Raw genomic sequence first — 22,347 nt, 5'->3', positions numbered from 1 at the left:
TAAGTTCTGATGTTCTAGTAGGCTTTTCCCGACTTTTTCATTTTTTTTGTGTGTGTGTTTGTTTTCACAGCAGTTTGCAGGTTTTGTACACAGTGCACATTATTCCACCCACCTTGACTCTAAGGCCTCAATTCCAACAGCGTACATGATGCTGCCATCACCGCCCTTCACTGCAGGTAAGTGTGATATTCTTTTTGTTGATGGCCAGTGATGAGTTTGCACCAAACATACAACACTTGTTTGTTACATTTTACCTTTATGTGATGACTAGAAGATAGAACAGTGAGAATATGTGATTTAAAAAAAAACAACCTTAATGGCACTTGCCAGCAGAATAAATTAATTATGCGCTTGTGCAAACCCCTTGGAGGGGCCCCACAACTATGTTTTGGGTCATGGGCGCCCGCATGAAAGGGCCATTCTGCCTTACTAGTGACAGAAGCGCTTGTCCGCTTCCTCAAATTTTCCACCAATCGGCTGAATCCTCCCCTTGCACTTCCCGCCAATAAAATGAGAGCCTCTCCTCATTTCTGACCAATCGCAGGCGAGGCCGCCCGCGTAGGGGGCTGGGCGCGAGAATCGGCGGGATGGACAAACATCACATCGCCGAATCAAGTGAGTCGGCAACGTCCGCACGGCGAGGAACGAAAGTATAATTATCGAGTTTTTACACGTTTTTAGCTCGTATTTTCCACCGTGGGAGTGTTTTTTTCCGAACACGCGAGAGGTGGCGTGGACAAAGTTGCGCTGTTGTCCGGAGGAATGTTACCGCGCATAGGCTGCCTTTTAGCGGAGAGAAAGTAATCATGATGACGACTCAGTTAGCAATATGGCTAGCCGAATAATGCGAACGAGATCCGGAAGCGAGCACCCACGGACTCTTCTATGGATGATCGTCCACTCGCGAGGCATTTAAGCGAGCTGAGGAGTAAGAACACGTAGAAAAGGTCCACGCAACGCCGCGGCTGTCATGGACAACGCGAGGTCGTCACGCAGGTGGGTGGCCGTCCTGTGACGTCGTAACTTGAGGCTTGCGTCACTGTTACGTACATCACTAGACGTAGGAGAGGTTTTTACTCGTATTCATGTTTTTTCGTGTGTGGACGATGACTGCATGTTAATAACATGTTTCTCAGCAGGGACTTTATAGAATTTGATATTATTTTAAGCCACTGTAAAAAAAATTCTTTTGGATGACGAGAACAAAAACGCCACAGGAATTAAATAATGATTAAATTAAAATGCTTTTCACAAAAAAATGTAAACAGTTGTAAAATATTGAATGCGAATGTATTGTGCATCAAAGTAAACAACTGAACTGCACGTAACAAACGTATCCGATTAAAAAAATGAAAGGTTTAAGCCTCGTTACATTTGACAATGCACAGTTTGCACATTGAATTCAGTGATTCTCAATTATCATGAGAGTGCATCATTTTTGCATGATGATGTGCGCTCTGGTTATGCAATACAAACTCACAAGCACTCACGCTCACTCTCTGCCGACTTAAGAGACTCAAAAATATATATTTTTGGAAATTGGTTTTGCATCGAAAAATTCCCTTTAGAACAGGTTGCATCATGTTTCAACCATAATGTTGACATTTAAGACACACAAACTGATCGGAAATGTGAATTTGTTGAATCAAATATGGATCAAAGGGCACTTTGATAGGAAAATGCCCCAAAAAAAACATTTTCTGCAATAAAATTGACTTACAAGTTCCAACCCTTAAGCCATTTGATGTTGTTAAATTTTAAACACAAACTGAACATGTATTCGCCACACCCCAACTTACCTCTGGAGGTGAAAGAGCCCGTTGATGGCTCAGGATGCCCCCTCCTTTTTTTTTTTCGTGCTTATGGCGTTGACAGAAATTGCTCCTGCCAAAATCCAAGTGACTCACTCAAGTTTCCACAGTGATGAAGAGCTTTGGAGGGAACGCTGTTTTCCCTCCAAAAATATTGGGCGAAAAATATGACTAAAGACAAAAAAAAAAAAATGCACAAGCAATAAGAAGAAAAATGCACGTTTTAGATAGAATAAAATAAAAAAATGCAAAAAATACTGAATTAATGTTACCAAAATGATGTGCAAATAATGAAATTTATATATTATAGAGAAATAAATAAATACTTTTGGGGAAAATATACAAAAAAATATTACTCGGAAAATACAAAAATATTGGAAATATTTTGTAAAAAAGTACGACTAAAAATGCAGAAATAGTCATTGGAAAATAGAAAGATATTTAGCAAAACTATTAGATGAAAAATAAGAGTTGGCAAAATAAATGTCAGATGGAAAATATTTCCCAAAGAATATTTTGGAAATAAATGTTCACGTTGAAAACATAATTCCTGCTTATATGAACTTTTTTTGCACTGTTTCTCCACGTGTGTACTTGCAGCCACGACGAGGACGACGAGCCGCACTCCGCAGATCCCGACGCGAAAGAGCGGAGCAAAGACAAGAAGGTTGTGTGCAAAGTCAAGTGGTCCCGTGACGAGGTACGAGCCTCAAGTTGAACTTGTTTCCCTCACGAGCGCTTCAACTAATTTTTGTTGTCGTCGATGTTCCTCAAGGACGAAAAGCTGAGAAAGCTGGTGGAGCAACATGGCACAGACTCTTGGAAATTGATAGCCAGCTATTTTCCTGTAAGTTTGCCGTGCCACGTCGTGCTTGGAAAGCTACCAGTAGGTGACTTGGTTAATAGATAGAAAGTCGGAAATAAGTCAAAAGTTGAGAAAGTTTCGAGGTAGGTAGCAAAATTGCTAGATGGCTAACTGACACGCTGTCGCCAGTAATTAGCAAATTCGCTCCTTCGCATGCTCGCTTGTTTGGCAGCAGCAGCGGCGGCGGTGATGCGAGCTCTATTAAGTTTCCACGTCCGTAATGAGGTGTCTCCCTCGCATGTCAGGGGAGGACAGATGGCCAGTGTCAGCACCGCTGGCAGAAGGTGCTCAACCCCGATCTGGTGAAAGGCCCGTGGACAAAGGAGGAGGATCAGAAGGTAAGGGGATCCGGGAGTGTGGCACACACATTGCCCGGAAGCGATAGCAGAGACAGAAGGTAGAGCCAGCGCCATTTAATTTTTTAATTTTTTTTTTTTTTTACATCCCGCCAAAATTCAAATGTTCTGCAGCACTTAGTCCGACCCCCCCCCCTTTTTGACTTGATCAGCGTTTCAATGTACGGCCTTACGAGCAATGAAACCTTGGCGCAGGTGATCGACTTGGTGCACAAGTACGGCCCCAAGCGCTGGTCGGTGATCGCCAAGCACCTCCAGGGCCGCATCGGCAAGCAGTGCCGCGAGCGCTGGCACAACCACCTCAACCCCGAGGTGAAGAAGTCGTCGTGGACGCACGAGGAGGACCGGATCATCTACGAGGCCCACAAGCGACTCGGCAACCGCTGGGCCGAGATCTCCAAGCTCCTTCCCGGACGGTAAAACTTCGGAGGAGGCTGCGCAAACACTTTTACTGACACACACGCTATCAGTGTAGGCTTAGGACGTGCACACACTGGTGGCTTGCGCGACTATTTGTTTTTCCAGTGCGGGAAAAAAAAAATCCAACTGAATCAACACAAGCGGTTGAAGGCAAAGACGCTTTAAATTATAGAAAACGCCTAAATTGGAACATTTGCAAGAGTTTCTTTAAAAGGTGCTTCCAAGTCCTTAAAAAGTCTTTGCAATAAGCCCTTAATTGGTATTAATCATGATGTGAATTAATCTAGACGTCGAATTTGATGATTGTAAATAGTCTCAAATCTGATTTAACATTTAAAAAAAAAAAAAAAAAAATGTTATGCAAATGAATAGTTTTTGTTGCTTTTTAAAAAGGACGGACAACTCCATCAAGAACCACTGGAACTCCACCATGAGGCGCAAAGTGGAGCACGAGGGCTACCTGCAGGACGCCGGCAGCAAGACGAGCGCGTCCTCGCACGGCGGCGGCAAGAGGCGCCATCACTCGCCGACGCCGGCCGAGCCGCCGCGCTGCGATCGGAGCCCCCTGCGGCCCGTGACGGCACCCGACCAGGTCCGCGTTCACGTTGGCCTCCACGTCCATCGCGCTCACTTGAGGCGTCTTTTTTTTGACTGCGGCTTGATTTTTCTGATTTTGTAGATGGCAGGTTATCACTTTGATCCTCAAGGGCGCCACCTGATGGACACTTCTGGTTTCATCCAGGTGAGTTTCATTATTTTCAAAAAGTGTCTTAGTTAGGACTTGACCGATTTAATTAGAAAATGGCTTCCGTTACCATGACGATTCGGTGAGTGGGAGCAACCACACGGTCACGTCGCTATCCATCGAAATTCAGGATGGCTCATTCGCGGACACGTTTTGTGAAACAAGCAAAGATTTGCTTGAGTCATTTATTGTGTGTCCAAAGTTTTGTCCTCTTGAACATGTTTGGTATTCTTTCATTTCCGGACTCTTCCCGCCGTGTTCATTCTTCGCTAACGCTGCGGACTTCAAATCAAACCTTTCCGGCGCTTCCTCTCCTGCGTCATATTCGTACTTGTCGATCTGTTTTTCGTGTTGTCGTCTTCCTGTTCTTCTCAACTCCTTCCTTTTTCCCCCCTCCCGCCGCCCCCCGTTTCAGCCGCCTTGCCCGGACGATCCCGACCGAGAGCAAAGAATTAAGGAGCTCGAGCTGCTGCTTATGTCAGCCGAGAGCGAAGTCCGTCGCCGAGGTCCATGTGTAAGCGCACGCCGCCCACTCGTTGGGAGTTAGCGACTTAGCATCGCCTGCGTGCTTGCTTGTGTATGTGTGACATGCATACACTGCAAAAATTCTTCAAATCGATATATATTTCTTTTTTGCAGTGTATCTATGTAAAAATAAGAGTGGCGCATATTTTATTTTTTGATGCTTTTAGTATTTCTCTAGTAGCTAGCTTCCCATCTTGCTACTCATCCCGACCTGGCCTGAAGCTGCACTTGGTAGCCCCCCCCCCGCCGCACCCATTGCCGTCATTTAGGACCCATCGTAGTCCTCTTCCCAGTCATTTTACTCATCGCGTCCTCATTTTTGACGTCGCTTTCATCTTCCCAGAGTTTGGAGCAATATTCGGCCTGGTCGGATGGTACGCCCGAAACGGCGAGCGGCAGCCTGGAGGCGCAGGCTGACGGGACGTCTTCCTGGTCGGAGCCGGAGAACTCGCGAGGGGCTCCCGGCCAGCTGCTCGTGTCCCCCAGCAAGTTGTTGGCTGTGGAGGCCGGCACGGTGCTGTCCACCTTGCAGACCATCATCGATTCGGTGAGTATCAGACAAAATATAGCGGAAGACATACTCGATTGTAAGAAAAAAAACATGAGTGGAATATTTTTCCGCTAAATATGTTGAATGTATTAAAGATGGACTGTAGATGTGTTTTGCCGTGCAGGACCCGGCGGCGTGGAGCGACGTAGCAACTTTTGACCTCTCCGAGGCGGCGGTGGCGCCCCTGCACGAGCAGGCCGCCTTCGCCGCGCTTCATCAAGAGCGGACCGCTGACGCTTCGGCCGGCTTCTGCGCGACCGCCTCCAAGACGTCGGCGGCCAGGAGGAGGAGGAGAGAGCGAGGCGAGTCCGCTCCTCTGTGCGACAGGACCTCCTCCTCCTTTTTGGAGAACGTTTCTAATTCGCCCAAGAGGACGCCCACCAAGTCGTTGCCGTTCACGCCGTCGCGGGTAAACCTCATCAGGCCGTTTCCTTTTCATCCGTTAATTTCAGCTCGCGAATTGAGGTGTTTTGTCTTGTCTTGTTGTAGTTGTGTAACATATCAGCGGCGGAGAATCTCAACTTGGAGAACCCGGCACTCACCTCCACGCCTGTGTGCGGCCAAAAGTGTCTCCTCAGCACGCCGCTTCACAAGGAATCCACGCCCAAGCACCAGAAGGAGAACGATGGGTAAGTGACATGCACTCAACAAACCCTCCCTAGGGTCAAAAACTAAATCTAATACTCAAACCAATAAAAAGTATGAAAATTACAACAAAAAAAAAGCTGCTCTCCATGCATATCCCGAATTATGTAGTTCCAGGACCCCCAAGTTTCGAAAAACGGTTATGATTCCAACACCGAGGACGCCAACACCCTTCAAGAACGCTTTGGCGGCGCAGGAGAAAATGCACGGCCCGCTAAAGATGGAAGTAAGAGTCACTGATATAAAAAAAAAAAAATAGCTCTGAAAACTAAATGTGTAAATAATGTTTGTTTGTTTTGTTTTTTTCAGCCGCAGCCATTAGCTTTTCTGGAAGAAGACATTCGCGAGGTTCTGAAACAGGAGACCGGGGCCGACATCTTTAACAGGGTGGCCGTCTTGCAGCCCGACTTCAGAGCGTGGAAGCAAAACGTACATACGAGCGCTCGAAGGACGGCAGGAACAGACACACTGGCAGAATTCTGCCATTTAATCGTTATGTGTGTGTCGACATTTCAGATGGACGGTCCCGTTCGAAAAGTGCGCAAGTCTCTGGTGCTGGACCCCTGGGGGAAAGACTGTCTCAGTGTGCAGCTGTTCCAAGATCAGCTCAATGATGCACAGGTAGGTCAAAGTTCATCGCTTCTGCTTTCATGGCGATAATGATGCTCGGTTTTAATTGATGCCAGAGTTGAAATTCAAATGTAAAAAAAAAATGCAAAGCTATTGGGAAAAGACTAAAATATTGATGGGAAAAAATCTCATAATGTTAAATATTAGGCTGGAAATAGAAAAACATGAGATGCAAAATGCACAAAAACACAAATTTGAAATCTAAAGAAATAATAATTAAAAAAATATATTAATTAATTAAATAATAATAATAATGAATAATATTTTGATAATAATATTCAATTAAAAAATAAATTTTAGCTGTAAACTACAAAAATTACTTAACTAAAAAAAAACATGGACATGCGCATTTAAAAAAAAATAAAAAAATAATTCATTGTTATTGGCCTCCAGGTTCCCGACGGCAGTCTCCTGTCCAGTTCCTCCCTGAGCTCCACGACCTCCGAGCAGCAGCACGAGGAGGCGACAGCGGAGGAGGAAGTTGGCTGCCCTTTGCCGGAGCGCAAGGAGAAGGAAACGCCTTCGCTGGCACCGCGCCACCCTCGCCGCTTCACCGACAAGAAGCCCCACAGGGTGTCCAAACAGGTGCTTGCCACTCAACTTAAAAAAAAAAAAGAAGCACTTTTCAGTTAGTTTGCGTTTTTTTCTTTTTTTTACTTTTCGGCCAAATTGTGTGTGTGATTTCAAACACGACAACGTTGCGTTGCGTAACGCATGCCGACTGGATCCGTCTCACAGGTGAGCGAGTGGGAAGCGGTGCTCTACGGCAAAACGGCGGACCAGCTGACCATGACGGAGCAGGCCCGCCAGTACCTCGACCAGTACCCGTCGGCAGGTGGCCCCAATCCCAGGGCCCTTGTGCTATAAGGACGCCCTCAAGAGGGAATCTTGAAGAAATCCTTTCCAGGCCCTCTTTTCCCAAATCCTGTAAGAAACAATCCAGTGTGATTTTGGGGCGGCATTTTATACACTGGTGTGTGTTTTATTCTGTTAATCGGCGGATTAATCGTTTATTGGAATTTTAGTCTGCAAAATAATCGGACATTGGCATCAGCCTAAAAAATACAAAATAATTAATCTTGGTCGGGCCTCACTACTCTCAATGAAGGAATCGGCAATAAATGTGAGAAGGCTGACGCTGACCCCCTTTTCTTCCCGCAAAATTGCTTGATCAAAGACGTTGCAACTGCGGGAATTTAATTTTTTTTTTTTTTTTTTTAATGAATTGAGGACGAGATGGCTAGCACTTGTGATTGTTTTTAGTTAATAACAAAAAACGTTCACAGCCGAGTTGAATGTATTTTATTGTAATAGGAAGGGTACATTGATGTTTGAGGTTGTTGTATTTATTTTTATTATTATGACTTGCATATTAATATAAACCAGACAACCACAGAGTGTGTAGTTAAACTTAAAAAGAAAAAGAAAAAAAACAAGTTTGGCATATGGACAGCGTTTGCTTGGAGCAGGCTGTAGCTGTTATTTATTGACTAATTTATTTATTTAGCATTTTTAAAGAGCGACTATGGAAATACTTTTTTATCATCACAATCGGGCTAGAGGAAAATTACAACCCGCTAGCACGTGGCCAATCATTATTTAGCCGTTTTGTAGATTTTAACCATATTCTGACCTCTAATCATAGACAAATTGCACTTTTTTTGTTTTATTTAAAATGATTTATTTTAGTTTTTGAAAGTGTAGTGTTTTTTGTGCGTTAGTATGAGCTGTCTTTCCTAATCCGATGCTGAGATAAAATGTTGTTTGGTTGAATTTGTGTATATATTTTTTTTTAATTATAATTTTCAAAACATAATGAAGCACCTCAGATGCGTAGATACCAGTACTCGATACTCATAACCGTCCAGATACTACACACAAAAACCACCCACCTCGGATTTTAAGCAAATCCACTATGGTTTTATTGTTTTCTAATCTGGATTATCCTGCATTACAAGAGGTGATAAGAAGGGAATCTTGTCAGGGAGATCAAGTGGAAAGATTAAGAGAGCGTATGTGTATATGTTTTGTTGTATATGTTGATTTATAGGAAAGGAGGGCATTTAAATAATTAAAAAAACAAAAAGCAATAGAAGCAATACTACTGTATTTGTGTGTAACGCTGGCTGAACTTTGTAACAATATTTTGTGGCGGACGTACGAATGCTGCCCTTTTCTACCCTGCTCTGCATTTGGGACAAAATAAATGTCATTTGTTGCTTGATATTTTGGCCTTTATTGTTTCTAGAAATTCATCTAAATCAGCCACTCACACGCACCATTTAAAAAAAAAAGGCGAAATTAAGTCATAACGTTGATTAAAAAAAAAAAAATTCCGATATCGGATTAACTGTTGAGCTAGCGACACGTATGCTAGTTTTGCTAGCCTGTTAGCGTGACGGTAGTAGGCTCATATTTGGATTTTCAACTGATTGAAAGAAAGAAAGAAAACTCATCCACTTGGGTTGTTACATGACCTCAGGTGGTTGTGACAGGTGAGTGGGTGCGGGGGTCCGGGCAGGGGGCACGAGCCCCCTCAGCCAGAACAAGAGGCCCCGCCCCTTTACAGTGGTCAGCTGCTGGCCCTGAAGGGGCCCACTCAGCCGTGACTTAATGCCCCCCTTGGGCCCCTTTTGTCCTGTACACATTCACTCAATTGGCCACCAAATGGAGGGAGAATGGGGCCACTGGCCTTCTGCGACACACACACACACATGCACACACACGTTTGCACGCCATGGCCTCTTCAGCAGTGCGTGCGCGTGTGCGTACAAGAGGGCCTTTTGTCTGGGGGCGACCCAGGCAAGGATGCGACGGAACTCTTTTGCTCTTAATTGCTGCTCGCCTTCTGCCTCCTGCTTGTCCACGTTTTTTAATTTTTTTTTTAACAAATCAGACGTCAGAGTGCGTGCAGCGCAAATGTTTTACTTTTATTCATGTGCGGCTGTCACATTAACTTCATTTAGTGCTTTCTTTTAACCTCATTACGCAAACTGCTACATTGGCAATTTCCTTTGCGTGCGTCGATTTTATATATATATATATATATAACAATTAATTGAAATTAGAAAAAAATAAATAAATGATTAGATTACAAATATGCAATAATCATATTTAAAAAATATATTTTAAAGCCTTTGAAACGTACATTACATACAATTCATTAAATTTTAATTCATACATGTGAAATATTCAATCATGTATCAACAATATTTTTACTATGTTGAATTTATTTTCAAACAATATATAACAAAATAAAATGTCAAATATAATGAAGAAAATTCATTGCTATAATACTAATTTATAATTATATTACACTGTTCTATGTATATACACATTTTAACACTCATATATTAAACTTAAACTTTTTGTGTGTTGTGCTACCTGCAGTTTAAAAATAAATATTTTATTTCTTTTTTTCCCACTATTACAATTCAGCAACTTAAAAAGTTAACATTTAATGTCAGTGTTAGAAAAGTGCTCATTTCTGTGTGCGCTTAAGTGCTTCAACACACCCACCTGCCTATCAGTCCACACACACACACACACACACACCCTCTGCCTTTTGTGTGTGCTAGACAGCAGATGGCAGCCCATTATCGGGCTGACAGAGCAGTCATCTGGCAGGCATCCCGCTCCCCCACCCTACCCCCACTTGCCACCAATCGGCCCTCCCTCCATCTCAACATGGTTTTTTGGCGGGAGATTCCATGTTATGATTTGTGTGCGTGCGAGCGTGTGTGTGTATGTGTGTGCCAAGACCCCACACCCACCCCGAGTCAATATAGGTCACTGGTGTCTGCGTCATGTGACCACCTCCGCTCCCTAATGGCTTTTTCTTGCCTGGATGATGTGAAAAAGATGCAGATACCACAGACACTGCATTCCTACCTATAGATTTATGATTTTTTGAGTTTTTAATACATTAAGTTCTGCGATCTTTTTCGATCTCACATAACCATGTATAAAATGTGCTGCTTGGATACTGAGGAAAAATGATATATCAACACAAAAGTGGTTCTCCATTGGCCCTCCTGCTTCTCTTAGTCTCCCTCAAAGGCCCCGTTGGTGGCTCCCTGACATTCGCTCTTCCTGCGGCACCTGGACAGGATCCTGTGCAGCAGGCCCGGCGAGCGCAGCGTCTGAGGGGTGCTTTGGGGGCTGAGGGGGGCCGGCGGCCTCCGTGAAGGGACTGGGGCCTCGCCGGCGTCTGCTTCTCCTCCTGAGCGATTCGCCCTCTGGGGATTCTGCAGAACGTGACCGCTGGCCAACAAAGATGAAAGGACACAAACAATAGAGATGTTTATTCTAGCTGACCTGTGTATTTACAGGAATAGACCGAATTTTCAAGACAACTTTATTGCACTACGAGGGGGAAAAAAACAACAATGTTATCAGATTGAACTCATATTTCTCTGCCAAAGCTAACAAAGTGTATAGTGTGAAACACGTGAGAACCCCAATGTCATTTAATTTTTGTGACCAGGAAAATCACCAATTTCACTCAAAATGAGTGTAGCCTCTATACAGATAGTCCCCAACTTACGAACGTTCGACTGACAATCATTCGTAGATACGGACAAATGCCGGCAGATGTCCATAAATGCCACAAAATGTCATATTGCGCTCACAAGTTCATATTTATAAGTGCGCGCCGCATCATACATTACGGTACTGTAGTTCCTCTTTCTGCCACATCCCCGCCGAGCAGCACCGCTTCATATGCGCACCTAGTCGCGTTCCCACTTTGTTCTGGCACTTGTTGTTTCTATGAATATGAGATAATTGACACGTTTGTATGAAAAGTTTAACCTCCTGGTGCCGATTGCTGTAAATTCGCATTTCAACCCATTTCGCTCCAAATATAAACAAAAATCGCGATTGTATCGCTCCACTGCCGGTTGATAAACGACCAAGTCACGTTTATTTGATTTCCACCACATCCACACAAAACACTGCATCTTCTTTTGGGCTGCTAAGATCAAATATGTCTGATTCGAGGTAAGTTATCGTAAAGGTGCTACTTGTTTGAGACATTTATGAATCTATGTAACCATGTTTAAACGTTGAATATATACAAATATTTGCTCTTTTCTAAAATTACTTCTTCTTTTTATGTCTTTGTCCAATTGTAGGGGCAAGACTGTACAAATTTCGCCAAGAGCAACGTTCATCTATGCGTCATCAAAAACAAATGTTTTTGTGAATTCCACAAGTGAACTGAAGTGACATCGTCACGCTCCACATTGAAATGTCAGTCAAACGGAGTGGGAAGCAAGGTATGTAAAGTTCTGTTCGTATTGTGTGTTTTTTATTGTTCAGAGCGGTGCTTAGTATCTGACTTAATTAATTTTTTTAATAATTTTTTTAGATATAATAAATATTATTTAAAAACGAATTTGAATGTGTCTCAACTTACAAACAATTCGACTTCCAAACAACCCAGTGCAGTTTAAAGTGTGAAACAAATGAGAAACTCGTTTTTGTGGCAATGGGAGAACGTGAAATTCAATTATTTTTAAAGAAGTTCAATGAGAACACAACCAACTCATCGGTCATGCAAAACTGGAAAACATTGCCACCTATAGGCGACAAAGCTCAATTGCTGTCTCCCGTTTAAAATCGGTGTGCTTTTGTGTCAGCTAATGAAGGGCCAGGGGGTCAACCTGTTTGGAGTGTGGGGGTGGGAAGAGGGCACTCAACAGCTGTTGGGTGAATTGCAAAATGGAATAGTGTTTCCTACCTGACACTGTTGCGCCTTACGCATCCTCCGTCGCCGTCCGAGGACGAGGCGGCTCGCTGGGATGCGCTCCTCCTCCTCATACGAGCTTTGTGTGCCAAATTTTCCTGAAAAAAAAATCAACAATAAACGCATTCTAATATATATAAATATATTAGTTTTATTTGTAACGTTTCATGCTAACACACAATGGGAATCGCCATAGACGAGATCACGAAACTAGCATTAATGCGGCATGTTAATTCCAAGTCACCTGTCCGAGCTCGAGGACGCAGGAGGCGGGGAAGTAGCCCTGCTGGCCGTCAGGCATGCGCCCGAACCAGCGACCAGAACAGTCTTGTGACAGAACCACAATGACGTCACCGGCGTCCAGCTCCAACTCGTCGGGCCAGTGAGGGCTGTAGCTGTGCACCACCACCATCTAGTGGAAACATGGAGAATTACACATAAATACCTTATTGTACTAAATTTGATTTGAATCCAAATTAATCTAATGTTGCTAAGTGTTCGGCTTTTGAAGTTGGGTTGTAAATTAGTGTCAATTTATATTACAAATTAAGTACTACACAATACAATGGCACCGATAATTGTATTTTTTCCCTCCCTTTTGCTTTTATTCTACACAAAATGCATTTTTTTATTAATATGTAATCCTGTTAATTGAACATTTTATATATGCAATGTATGTATAAAATCATGATCTGATCGTCATGTCCGCTGAAAGCGAGCGTGCTCCCCCGAACGTAGGTCAGAAGCGGTGAATGAATTGGATTACATGTCAACGGGATTAAGACGTGCGCTGGTGCAATAGAACACCTAAATGCGGGGCCTCTTAGCGCCTCCTAAATATCCCACCTGCGTGCAATCGGCTCACTGACGCCTAACAAAAGCAAGAATGAATCATTTTATACTTAAAAAATTCAATGGGAATCGTGTGTCTGTAGTTCAAACCTTGGCCACTGGAGGCAGTATAATACTCATAGACGCATCCATTTGATGCTGAAACATATTTGCTCTTAACTCAAGATGAAAAATTGTATGTATTTGTGCTTGGCTGAATATTTTTTTTTTTTTAAACTTGCCTTGTCATCGTTGCCTCCGTATAGATGTCGACCTGTTAGGTGGACAGAAAATGTAGGATTTAAACTTTAAGCTTTTATTTTGTAAATGCTTGAAATAAAAGCAGCGACTAAAATGAAACAAGAGTAAGGTTTCAAGAAACGGTTAGGGTTTCTAGACCGCATAAAGGTTTGTAGTTTAGGTTTCAAGACCATCCATCCCCACTTTCCTTCCATTGCATCCTTCCTTCCCTTAACACTAACCTTGTTGACTTCCTTCCATTTGTCCAAACGCCCTTTCTCGCTTTCATACATCCTTGTTTCCTTCCTTCTATCCTTTCATACCATCCGTCCTTCTGATCTCGCCTAATCATCCTTGTATCCTTCCTTCCTCACATGCATCCTTGTTTACTCCCTTACCCACCAACAATCTGCCCTCCAAGGCGAACTAAATGAGTGGTGGTCAACCTAAGGCACACGGGGCCAACTACGGTCCGATCGCCACTGACCTTGCGGCGCGAGCACGGTGGTGAACACCTCCAGGTGCTCGTGGTGGCTGTGCATGTAAATGCGCTGCATCTCCCCGAAGCGTCTGGCGTCGGACTGGCGTCGCGGAGAGAGCGTTGCGCGCCGCAAATAAAAATAAACGCCGCCCCGCTAATCCACCGCAGCCACTCAATGAGCGGCGCAGGCAGCCAGGTTCATGCAGTGGTGAGACGAGACGCACGAAGCATGCGCGCGCACATTTTTAAGTGATGTTTTTAATGGGCAGACATGGTGAAAACTGTCGTTAATCACCGTTTGGTAGAATTAAAATAAAATAAATAAAATATAACTCACTCAATGGCGAGAACGTAAGAACAGTGAATGTATTAAGTTTAAAATTAATCCAAATGTTAAAAAAAAAAAAAATTATTATTTTTTTTACTTTTAAGAGCTAATTGGTGTCAAGCGAGAGTCCTCGTGAACTGGGCTAAGGCCAAAAGGTTTACGTAAGGAAAAGTCGCCGTTAAGCAGCTTAGAAAAGCGAGCTGATTGATGAGGAGCAATTCTGAGAAGAGCAGGTCGCGCCACCTTCAAGAACGAAAAGCATTTACCGGGACTAATTCAAGCAAAAAAAAAAAAAAAATGTTTTTAAAACTCGAATAAACACATTTGTCTATTTTTTCCCCAAACGATCTTTAACTTGCCAGTGACATTGCTGCAAATTTAAGTAGGGTTGCAAAAAAATCAGTTAAACTTTTTTTTAAATAGAAGAAATGATTAGATATTTGTCCAATTTAAATTCTAAAAATGTCCACATATTTAAGTCGGGTTGCAAAAATCCCAGTTGGAATCATTTGAGGATTTTTACAAAACATTTATTTGCACTTTGAATAATATGACAATTACATGAAACATTCCAGGCTCTTTTTTTTTTTGGTGATAATTTAGGCGTCCCTGCAGTTCTTGAGTCATCGCTTCCCAGGTTTGGACTTCTTCCCTCCTGAAGGTCTTCCTTGTTGCGGTTTGCCCCCCGCCGGTTTCCCGCGCCCGCCCTTCTTTCCCTTGCCGCCTTTCCTCCCGGCCTGTTTGCCCCTCTTGCTTTTTCTGGCTGCCGCCTCTTTGCTGTCCTCTTCCCTCATCTGCTTGTTGACCGCCTTGGTGATGTCCAGCTTGGGCCTCTTGCCATCCATCATCTTGAGGAGCTCAAGCTGCTTTTCCCTCTCCGCCGAGAAGTCGCCCACGACCGGCTGGAACTTGCGCCTCTTGCCTAGTACGGTTGAAAGAAAAAAACAGCTCAGATAGGCTAACAAAATTAGCAATGTTACTTATGATCAGAATTTGTCTCTCTTGTTACTTGTCAGATATAGACGCATTTATTAAAAAAAAATAAATAAATTGACAAAACTAACCGGTGCCCCTGACTGGTTTCTCTTTGGGGAGCCCCTCCTGGAACTTCCCCACGGAAGCGGTGGAGATCCGCGCCACGCTGACCGCTCGAATCAGCTCATCTTTGGACTGCTGGGCCACGGGAGTCAGTCCCACGCCAGGGACCTTGATCTTCTGCGTCCGGGCAATGTTCCGCAGCCGGTTCAGCTCGTTCTTGGCCACACGTTCCTTCTTGGCGGCGATCCGCTTCGCGAACTGGTCCTCATTGGGGTCGACGGTCTCCGGGACCTCGATGAGCCACTCCTTGGTGTCGTCCTTAGTCCGCTTGTATCCCCACCGACGCCGCCACTCTTTAGCCGTCTCGTCCCACACTAGATTGGTCTTCTTCTTTTTCTGGATGCCCTTGAGCTTGGCAAACTGCTCCCACTGCGTAGGGAAGGGTGATAAAGTTATTACAAGTTAATCAAAAAACGGAAAACTACATCTTGGTGGGGTGAGTGGGGGGGTTCAGACAGTTTGACACCCATTTAAATATATTGAGTGAAAAAAATATTTACATACTACCCAAGGAAATAATAAACGTTCCATATGAGTTTACCAACGCGAAAGATCTGACAAAAAAATGCGAATATGTGCCGAAGCACAACGAGTACACGGTAAAAGCAAGCAATTCGAACCTTAGTTGGAGGCCGGGGCTTGGGCGGCGGCTTCTCCCGAGGTAACGTGGTCGTGGGCTCGGGTAGCTTGGCCACCACGGCCTCCTCGATCCTCTCCGTGGGGAGCTTCCACAGCTCGTTGATGAGAAGCTGCGTGTTGCCGCGGGCCAGCGAGCGCAGAAAGTCGGACTGGTTCTCCCCGGTCAAGTCGCGAGCCTCCACGCGGTTCTTGTCGCAGGCCAGCAGGTTGCCCAGGTCAAACTCCAACTCCAGCCCCTTGTTCACGGTGATGCTACGGAGCTTCTCCGCTTCGTCGCGCTCCGCCTGGGCGAGGAGCTCGTCGAAGTTAGAAGGCGCTGTCGCCATGTTGATCGTGAACTGGAACGGCGTCTTTGCGCGGACTGCACGTGTCCGAATGAAAACACTACCATTTCCGGATTGAATCACTTCCGGGTTAATATTGGAAAGTGTGTAATTACGCAGTTAATACGGAAGAGGGAGACATTTCCCCATTTTACCCCCGTTTATGGCGTGAAAACCACTCACTTCAAGCGCGTTAATGTAACCTTTTCGTTGAACCTATTTAAAAAAATAAAGTGTAATTTATTGATTATTTCATCAGCTCTAGTATTCCATGCATATTTATTCCTTTTTTATCATAACTATAAATGGCTTTTACCAGTAATTGCCAAAATGTTGTAGTCTAGTGGTAGACCATAGACTGTCTGAGTGCAGTTTAGTTGTATTTAACTTTACATTTAAATACAACAAGAACTGCTCGTTTTTAAATACTTCTTTAGATTTTTTATGTGCAATATATTTTTAATGTTGATACTTTGATTAAGACGTTTGATAACCGCTGGCTTACACATTTCCTATTCCTATTTTAGGACATTCACATTATTGCTTTGAAATGTGTTATTTTTTTCCCTGACAGACTATGATTATAAATGCTCTCTCCCTTTTTTTTGGCTTGTGTAACTCATAAAAGTAGCTTCGATAAACTTTGTAATAGGATCAATGTCAGTGTTTCCACTGAGGTTAAATCCACTGATGCGTACGTGTATAAAAATATATGTTTGGGTCCTTTTCTGCACTAATTTGAAGGAGGATGAGGGTGTCTGATAACAGCACATTGATGTTATTATTTGAGGGCGGACGGCGGTAATTACATTGCTCGGCCGTAGCGTGCCGCCCGAATGCTAACACACTTGACAGGCGCGCAGATAAGGTCACAAACGAGCGGACGGCAGATAATTGGTGGCCCGCAGTCCCTTGTGGGATTTAAAAAGACCCCTGATGTCTCCGCTGACGAGGACGTCTGACTCTGCAAAGCAGATTCCGAGGAAAGGCGCATTTGAACATTCACAATGTACGACATTAACGTCAAACGTTAGCGAAACAGAGCGTCTGCCAGGTTATTCTAAAATGGCTCCCCGGAGGACTTTTTATAAAGTCAAAATGGCCACCTTCCCCCATCCCTTTTTCTGCTACATGTCTTCTGTTTTTTCCCCCCTCGTTTTGCTGACTTTAGAATGCAGGGATGAAGGCAGCAAACAGGATTACTTTTCCTCTCGGTTTCTTTTATAGAAGAACACAGGGCACACGTCACTTTTGCACTTTTTCCTCCATGACGTATTGAAGCTTTTCCTCAAATGGAAATCCTCACACAGGTTTCTCGCCCCGAAGTGTCTTTGAAGGTCTCCGAAGAGCTCTTAGTGAGAATCAAAGCCTTTTGACACAGATGATACAGCTTCAGTCGCCCTTTTACAAAGTTGAGTTTTTAACTGTAGTGCTCCAAATGTGTCGGATTTTCTAAAGTTTCTCCTGCGAACAGGCCAACACCGCATGCTTTTCAATCGATTTATTTATTTATTTTTTTGTAAAAGAAAAACTCGCGGCGTTTCTATTATTTTGTTGATCTGAAACTTTCTATCTTAAAAAAAAAAAAACTAAACTAAAGGGATTGTTGTGCTTTCCCAAGTGCAAATTTGATTTCCAGTGTATTATTGCTCATATAAAACAGCACATTCATTCTTAAATACCCAATTTCCAGATGGAATACTTTTTGATTTCACGTAATTGAACACAGGAAGTCATTTTAATTCATAGCAATTTTATAAATTGTATTTTTAATAAAAAATAAAAAAATTTCCGATTGCGTCACAAGGAGATACACAGTGTATTTTCAAACAACCATGTCGCTTTGCCGGAATAAAGTCAGCTTAGCATAATGCTAACATGCAATACAAAACGCCATAGACGGGCTAAGTAAATAGCATTGGTGTCTTGATGTTATAACCCTGAAGCAACGGATATTTGGACATCTCCATAGACAATATAACAATACTCACAGGAATATATTCTTGATCCTCTGCAACGAATGAGTAAGTATTCGTTTTACACTGCCCCCGCAGGTGGGCAATGGCGCACCCGCCAGAAGGAGCAGCACAATGTCCGACTGGATTGAACTGTACTATACTTAACAAATGAACCGTACCAGATTAAAACAAAAATGTTGACGCCACCGTAACATGATGCATAATTGAGTGATACGTTTGCTTACCACAAGAGGGAGCTCACGTAGTGCTAGCGGTACTCGTACCACACTTTTAGCAAACGATTCCCTCCGTCTGCACGGTGAACATGAGAATGTACTGTAACACACGTTGCATGATGGGAGGACCCGCGGGAGGATTGCGTTTGTCCAAGTCACCTCTAAACTGCTCATGCACAACAAATAATATTCACCTAGCTGCTCCGGCTTAGGCACTTTTCGTGATTACATTGGCCGCTTCCCGCCGGCTTGGGTTTGGCGTGTCGGCTCGGGTCGGAGGAGCGTTTATCGATCTGCTAAAAATGCCATTTTGGCAGAACGTGTCCATGTAAGACCCGTTACGGATGCGGGAGACGTGAGCGGATGAAGCCGGAGCGAGGCTATTTAGCGACAGGTAATAAGAGCAAATATTGACAAGGCCTGTCCTCTGTGGTTTTTTTTTGTTGGCATCGAGGAGAACACACACGTTGGCAAATATCCATTCAGCCCCCAGGTGGAGCTTGAGAAATCCCCTTTAAAGCCTCTCCATTAATGAGCGTGGGGGGCCACCCTACGTGAGGGGCATCCAGGGTCCTTATTGATCCCTCCTTAATTAGCCCTCCATCAGCGCATAATTAGACGGGCACTGTGTCGAACGATTGCGGACAGACACTAATTCCTCCAGGAAACAGTCAATTTGCCAAAAGTTTCCCTTTTTTAGTTTAGGTTTAATACTTAGTTTTTTTTTGTTTGTGTTATAGTTGACTTATAAACGTTGCTTAACTTCTTTTTACGATTACGAACGGTAAAATTGCTCATTGCAGCCCAAAGAAATTGGCCAGAAAGTCTCTTGTCATCCGGGTCTCTGGTCCATCGCATTAAATGGCGGTCACGTCGCCTTTAGCCCGGCGTGATGCAACGGCGGCAAAAAATCACCTAAGCGTCCTCGCCGTGGCCGTTTGATAGTTCGCCGAGCGCCCCGTATGATCCCCGGAGGGATGATCCCGAGCTATAAATAATATGGATTGTATACGTCGACGCCGAGGCCCCGCAGCGTCGCTATAATGGCTAGATATGGAGATTATTAGGTCAGGGTTTTTAAACGAATAAAATATCCTCATATCAAATAAAGTAAAACAATTATTTTCAATAAAATTATATTAACATTTCCCAAAACTTTTCGAACCAAGCGCGAATCCACGCGGGCGACGGCGTCTTATATGTGACGCCTGAGCACAAAGAGCGGGAACGCGGCTTCCTTGAGACATGAAAAGAGGCCCGCATCAATGGAGCTTCATGCGGAATTTGGAAAAGCACATTTCCATCCCGCTCCAGCCTTCAAAGCGGGAATCGTGTCCGTTCAACGGGGGCGCTTTTCAGTTGGCCCGCAGGAGATGGAAATGATACGGCTTGAAAATGGAAAAATGTGATTTCTTGTGCAGTATTTAGATGAGAAAAATAATATGAAACATGCTATCTAATTGAACCAAGATGAGGAGCAAACAAATATGGCAGAAAAAAAAAAAAAAGAAAAAAATCGCAGTACCTCAAGTGGACCTATACTTTTTGGTTGAAAATAAAAAAGCTATAATAAGCAAATAAAGTGTTGCATAAAGCGTAGCCATTTATCTGCCATCGTAAAACTTCACGACAGCTTGCGAAAGTCAAAATCAAACAAACTCATGGCGGCATGCCCAGAATAGCGTGACGACGGACCACGATGTCCAATGTGTGGATGACGACGACGAGTTGATTGGGCAGGAAAAAAATGCGTGCGATGAAACCAAGGTCCATTCAAGAAAACGACGACTCATTCGACCATAGCAAGGCAGAATCCTTTTATTTATTTATTTTTTTCCCCCTACAGTCGTTTTCCCCCCACCTTTGCTCACACTGTCACGCTTGAAGTGATGCACGCCTGATTTCACACGGAGCTCAGTGAGCTGTGCAATTAATTAACAAGAATAGTCATTAGTAAATGATCAAGTCCGGGAGCGAGTCCGATTGCTACTCTCGACGAAGAAGTACCAGGCGGAGATTAGTGTCTGGGTGAAGCAGCATGTGGCTCAACGTTGTTTTTAATTTGTTGACCATCACTTGGTATATTTATCAGTATTGGTGCGAGAACCTTGGACAGAGTCTTCCGAGCTTAAACCCGACAAAAAGAAATATATTTTTGTGTTATCTGTATGGCGAAGATTAGGAAGAGGGTGTCGTGGTGTGAAGGTTCTGACAAAAATTAGATTTGGACCATAGAAGCAAGCACTGCTACTAAGCGGATTATGACATTATATATAAAAAAAAATTGTCAAAAATCACAGCGGAGCCAAAAGTAGAAATAATACGCCACACCCAATTTATGAAGCATATGCGACTATCGATAATTGACCGAAACAGAATTAAAATCGTTCGAGCCGAAACTGAATACATACATTTTCTTTTCTTTCAGCCTGGACCTGAAATGAATTCTCTTCACATTATTATCTATGGAGAAAAATAATCATCTTGACAGATTCTTCCTAATACAGATCTTCTGTTTTGTGTTGTTCCCTTCTTCTCTTAAAAAAAAAAAAATGGTTGCACATTGTTGCATCTTATCATCTGTGATATTTCCCGAGTGTTGCTTTCTGCTGCGTCCTTTCGCGTTTGTCCGGGTCTCGTCAAGGGAAAAGAAAAAAAAAAAAGAGAGCTGTGTTATACTTGTTGTAATGAGCTTTTTTTTTTTTTTTTTCCCGCCGCTCTTCATGTGAGCGGATTCTTCTGCTCGGTTCACAAACAAGACGGTTTCCACCCATTAGGACATCGCACATTGGCTTTCTGGAAAGCATCTTCACTGACCTGCATCCCCTCATGCATTCGGTTTTTTTTTTCTTAAAAGAAAAAAAAACCCTTCATGCACATGTTATGACAACAATCCCCTCTTATGAAATAAAATAAAGAAATAAATAAAAAAGGTCAGTGGAAATAAAAGGCGCCTTGTGAATTGACCCTAGTGTGTCGTCCCCCCCCCCCCCCCCCATTTATCACGCAGGCCGGCTTGTCCTCACGCTGAACCGTAACTCGGTGTGACTGCTGGCGTCTAAAAAAGGTTACATGCTCGGCCGACGTTGGGGATGTGGAAGGCGCGCCGCCCCAAGTCTTCTGACAGTTGTCGCTCATTAACTTGACAATAAGCTCTTCTTACACTTTTCGGCCCATTTGTGTTCCAACCCCCCCGCCGACCCCCTCGCTAAGACGTCCGCCGCCGCCGAGGCGACTGCAACGACCAACGACGACATTTTAGCATCCCTGCCTTGGTGATGGTGACGTGACATGAGTGGGAGAAGAAAACAATATTTTTTAAGGTCAGTGAAACTCAACGGGAAAAAAGGCACGTCAGAAATACGAGGGAATTTTCCGCTTGATTTGTGGCACTTGAACTAAAGAATTTTTTTTTTTTTTTTTTGCGGTACTGTCAGTCCAAAATGAAACAACAATCACAGGCTGTTAAGTGCATGCCGGACCACCAGGTGGCGCTATCAGTTTTAATAGCACATGCATTTCGTCCAATCATAAGCCAGACGAAAGTCTGGAAAAGGCATAAAAACAAACTTGGGGAAAAAAAAAGGAAATTCAAAAGTTTTGACTCAGCCTTGACGTCTCATTTTCTTTCCCATTATCGGCCCTCATCCTTCCGAGTGACACTCTCCTCCTGAATGGCGTTGCTTAATGACAGCAAATCAAGCCCCGAGGCGGAACGTCAAGCTTTTATCCACATCTCCTCTTCCGTCTTTTCCAAATGCGCACAATCGTCCGACCTGCACACACGCTCGTCCATATCTCTGATTTCCATCATAAAAGTAAAGCACGTGACGTACGAGAAAAGCAGGCGCGAGGCGATCCACGACACGGACCAAATTGCGCTTTCGACCAATGTGGCAATGATTTCCTGTTCAAAT

The 22,347-nt window shown here is 43.7% G+C and overlaps 3 protein-coding genes and 1 long non-coding RNA gene across 7 annotated transcripts; 2 read left to right on the top strand and 2 right to left on the bottom strand.

Moving 5' to 3' along the window:
- The first annotated feature begins 576 nt into the window (after positions 1-576).
- Positions 577-8,771, top strand: mybl1 (MYB proto-oncogene like 1). Of its 3 annotated transcripts, none has more exons than XM_088282539.1 (16): positions 577-996; positions 2,412-2,511; positions 2,587-2,658; positions 2,922-3,014; positions 3,228-3,448; positions 3,846-4,044; positions 4,132-4,194; positions 4,613-4,711; positions 5,066-5,269; positions 5,397-5,681; positions 5,762-5,901; positions 6,029-6,143; positions 6,227-6,346; positions 6,434-6,538; positions 6,941-7,132; positions 7,286-8,771. In XM_088282539.1, exons 1-16 carry the CDS (start codon positions 971-973, stop codon positions 7,412-7,414), a joined length of 2,163 nt encoding a protein of 720 aa, XP_088138665.1. In that variant the 5' UTR covers positions 577-970; the 3' UTR covers positions 7,415-8,771. The 3 variants fall into 3 exon arrangements, with proteins under 3 accessions (XP_088138665.1, XP_088138664.1, XP_088138666.1); XM_088282538.1 differs by having other exon boundaries at positions 5,379-5,681; XM_088282540.1 differs by lacking the exon at positions 4,613-4,711 and having other exon boundaries at positions 578-996; positions 5,379-5,681.
- A 1,656-nt stretch (positions 8,772-10,427) lies between these two features.
- LOC148318487 (uncharacterized) lies at positions 10,428-14,015 on the bottom strand. Of its 2 annotated transcripts, none has more exons than XM_088282335.1 (5): positions 13,855-14,013; positions 13,370-13,401; positions 12,541-12,708; positions 12,291-12,394; positions 10,428-10,810 (listed from the first exon to the last, which is right to left on the bottom strand). In XM_088282335.1, exons 1-5 carry the CDS (start codon positions 13,922-13,924, stop codon positions 10,591-10,593), a joined length of 594 nt encoding a protein of 197 aa, XP_088138461.1. In that variant the 5' UTR covers positions 13,925-14,013; the 3' UTR covers positions 10,428-10,590. The 2 variants fall into 2 exon arrangements, with proteins under 2 accessions (XP_088138461.1, XP_088138462.1); XM_088282336.1 differs by lacking the exon at positions 10,428-10,810 and adding an exon at positions 10,828-11,315 and having other exon boundaries at positions 13,855-14,015.
- Positions 11,295-21,738, top strand: LOC148318485 (uncharacterized). Its single transcript, XR_015839850.1, has 3 exons — positions 11,295-11,548; positions 11,683-11,826; positions 21,644-21,738. It is a non-coding gene; the product is annotated as an uncharacterized LOC148318485 (long non-coding RNA).
- rrs1 (ribosome biogenesis regulator 1 homolog) lies at positions 14,691-16,315 on the bottom strand. The gene is made up of 3 exons (XM_088283211.1): positions 15,895-16,315; positions 15,241-15,643; positions 14,691-15,098 (listed from the first exon to the last, which is right to left on the bottom strand). Exons 1-3 carry the CDS (start codon positions 16,237-16,239, stop codon positions 14,800-14,802), a joined length of 1,047 nt encoding a protein of 348 aa, XP_088139337.1. The 5' UTR covers positions 16,240-16,315; the 3' UTR covers positions 14,691-14,799.
- Positions 21,739-22,347: the final 609 nt, after the last annotated feature.

This window comes from Idiotropiscis lumnitzeri, chromosome 19 (genome assembly GCF_059441095.1).
Source record: "Idiotropiscis lumnitzeri isolate Australia: NSW breed Sydney's pygmy pipehorse chromosome 19, RoL_Ilum_1.0, whole genome shotgun sequence".
In the NCBI taxonomy this organism is placed as follows: domain Eukaryota; kingdom Metazoa; phylum Chordata; class Actinopteri; order Syngnathiformes; family Syngnathidae; genus Idiotropiscis; species Idiotropiscis lumnitzeri.
The sequence above is the reverse complement of the archived record's forward strand: the minus strand, read 5'-3'. Positions and strand labels throughout refer to the sequence as shown.

Coding starts and splice junctions, on each gene's coding strand:
- mybl1 (XM_088282538.1), top strand. CDS start 971: ATGGACAACGCGAGGTCGTCACGCAG. Junction 997..2,411: donor AACGCGAGGTCGTCACGCAG/GTGGGTGGCCGT, acceptor GTGTACTTGCAG/CCACGACGAGGACGACGAGC. Junction 6,144..6,226: donor ACGGCCCGCTAAAGATGGAA/GTAAGAGTCACT, acceptor TGTTTTTTTCAG/CCGCAGCCATTAGCTTTTCT.
- LOC148318487 (XM_088282335.1), bottom strand. CDS start 13,924: ATGCAGCGCATTTACATGCACAGCCACCACGAGCACCTGGAGGTGTTC. Junction 13,402..13,854: donor CACCGTGCTCGCGCCGCAAG/GTCAGTGGCGAT, acceptor TCCACCTAACAG/GTCGACATCTATACGGAGGC. Junction 10,811..12,290: donor GTAAGGCGCAACAGTGTCAG/GTAGGAAACACT, acceptor TTTGTTGGCCAG/CGGTCACGTTCTGCAGAATC.
- rrs1 (XM_088283211.1), bottom strand. CDS start 16,239: ATGGCGACAGCGCCTTCTAACTTCGACGAGCTCCTCGCCCAGGCGGAG. Junction 15,644..15,894: donor AGCCCCGGCCTCCAACTAAG/GTTCGAATTGCT, acceptor TTCCCTACGCAG/TGGGAGCAGTTTGCCAAGCT. Junction 15,099..15,240: donor GAAACCAGTCAGGGGCACCG/GTTAGTTTTGTC, acceptor CAACCGTACTAG/GCAAGAGGCGCAAGTTCCAG.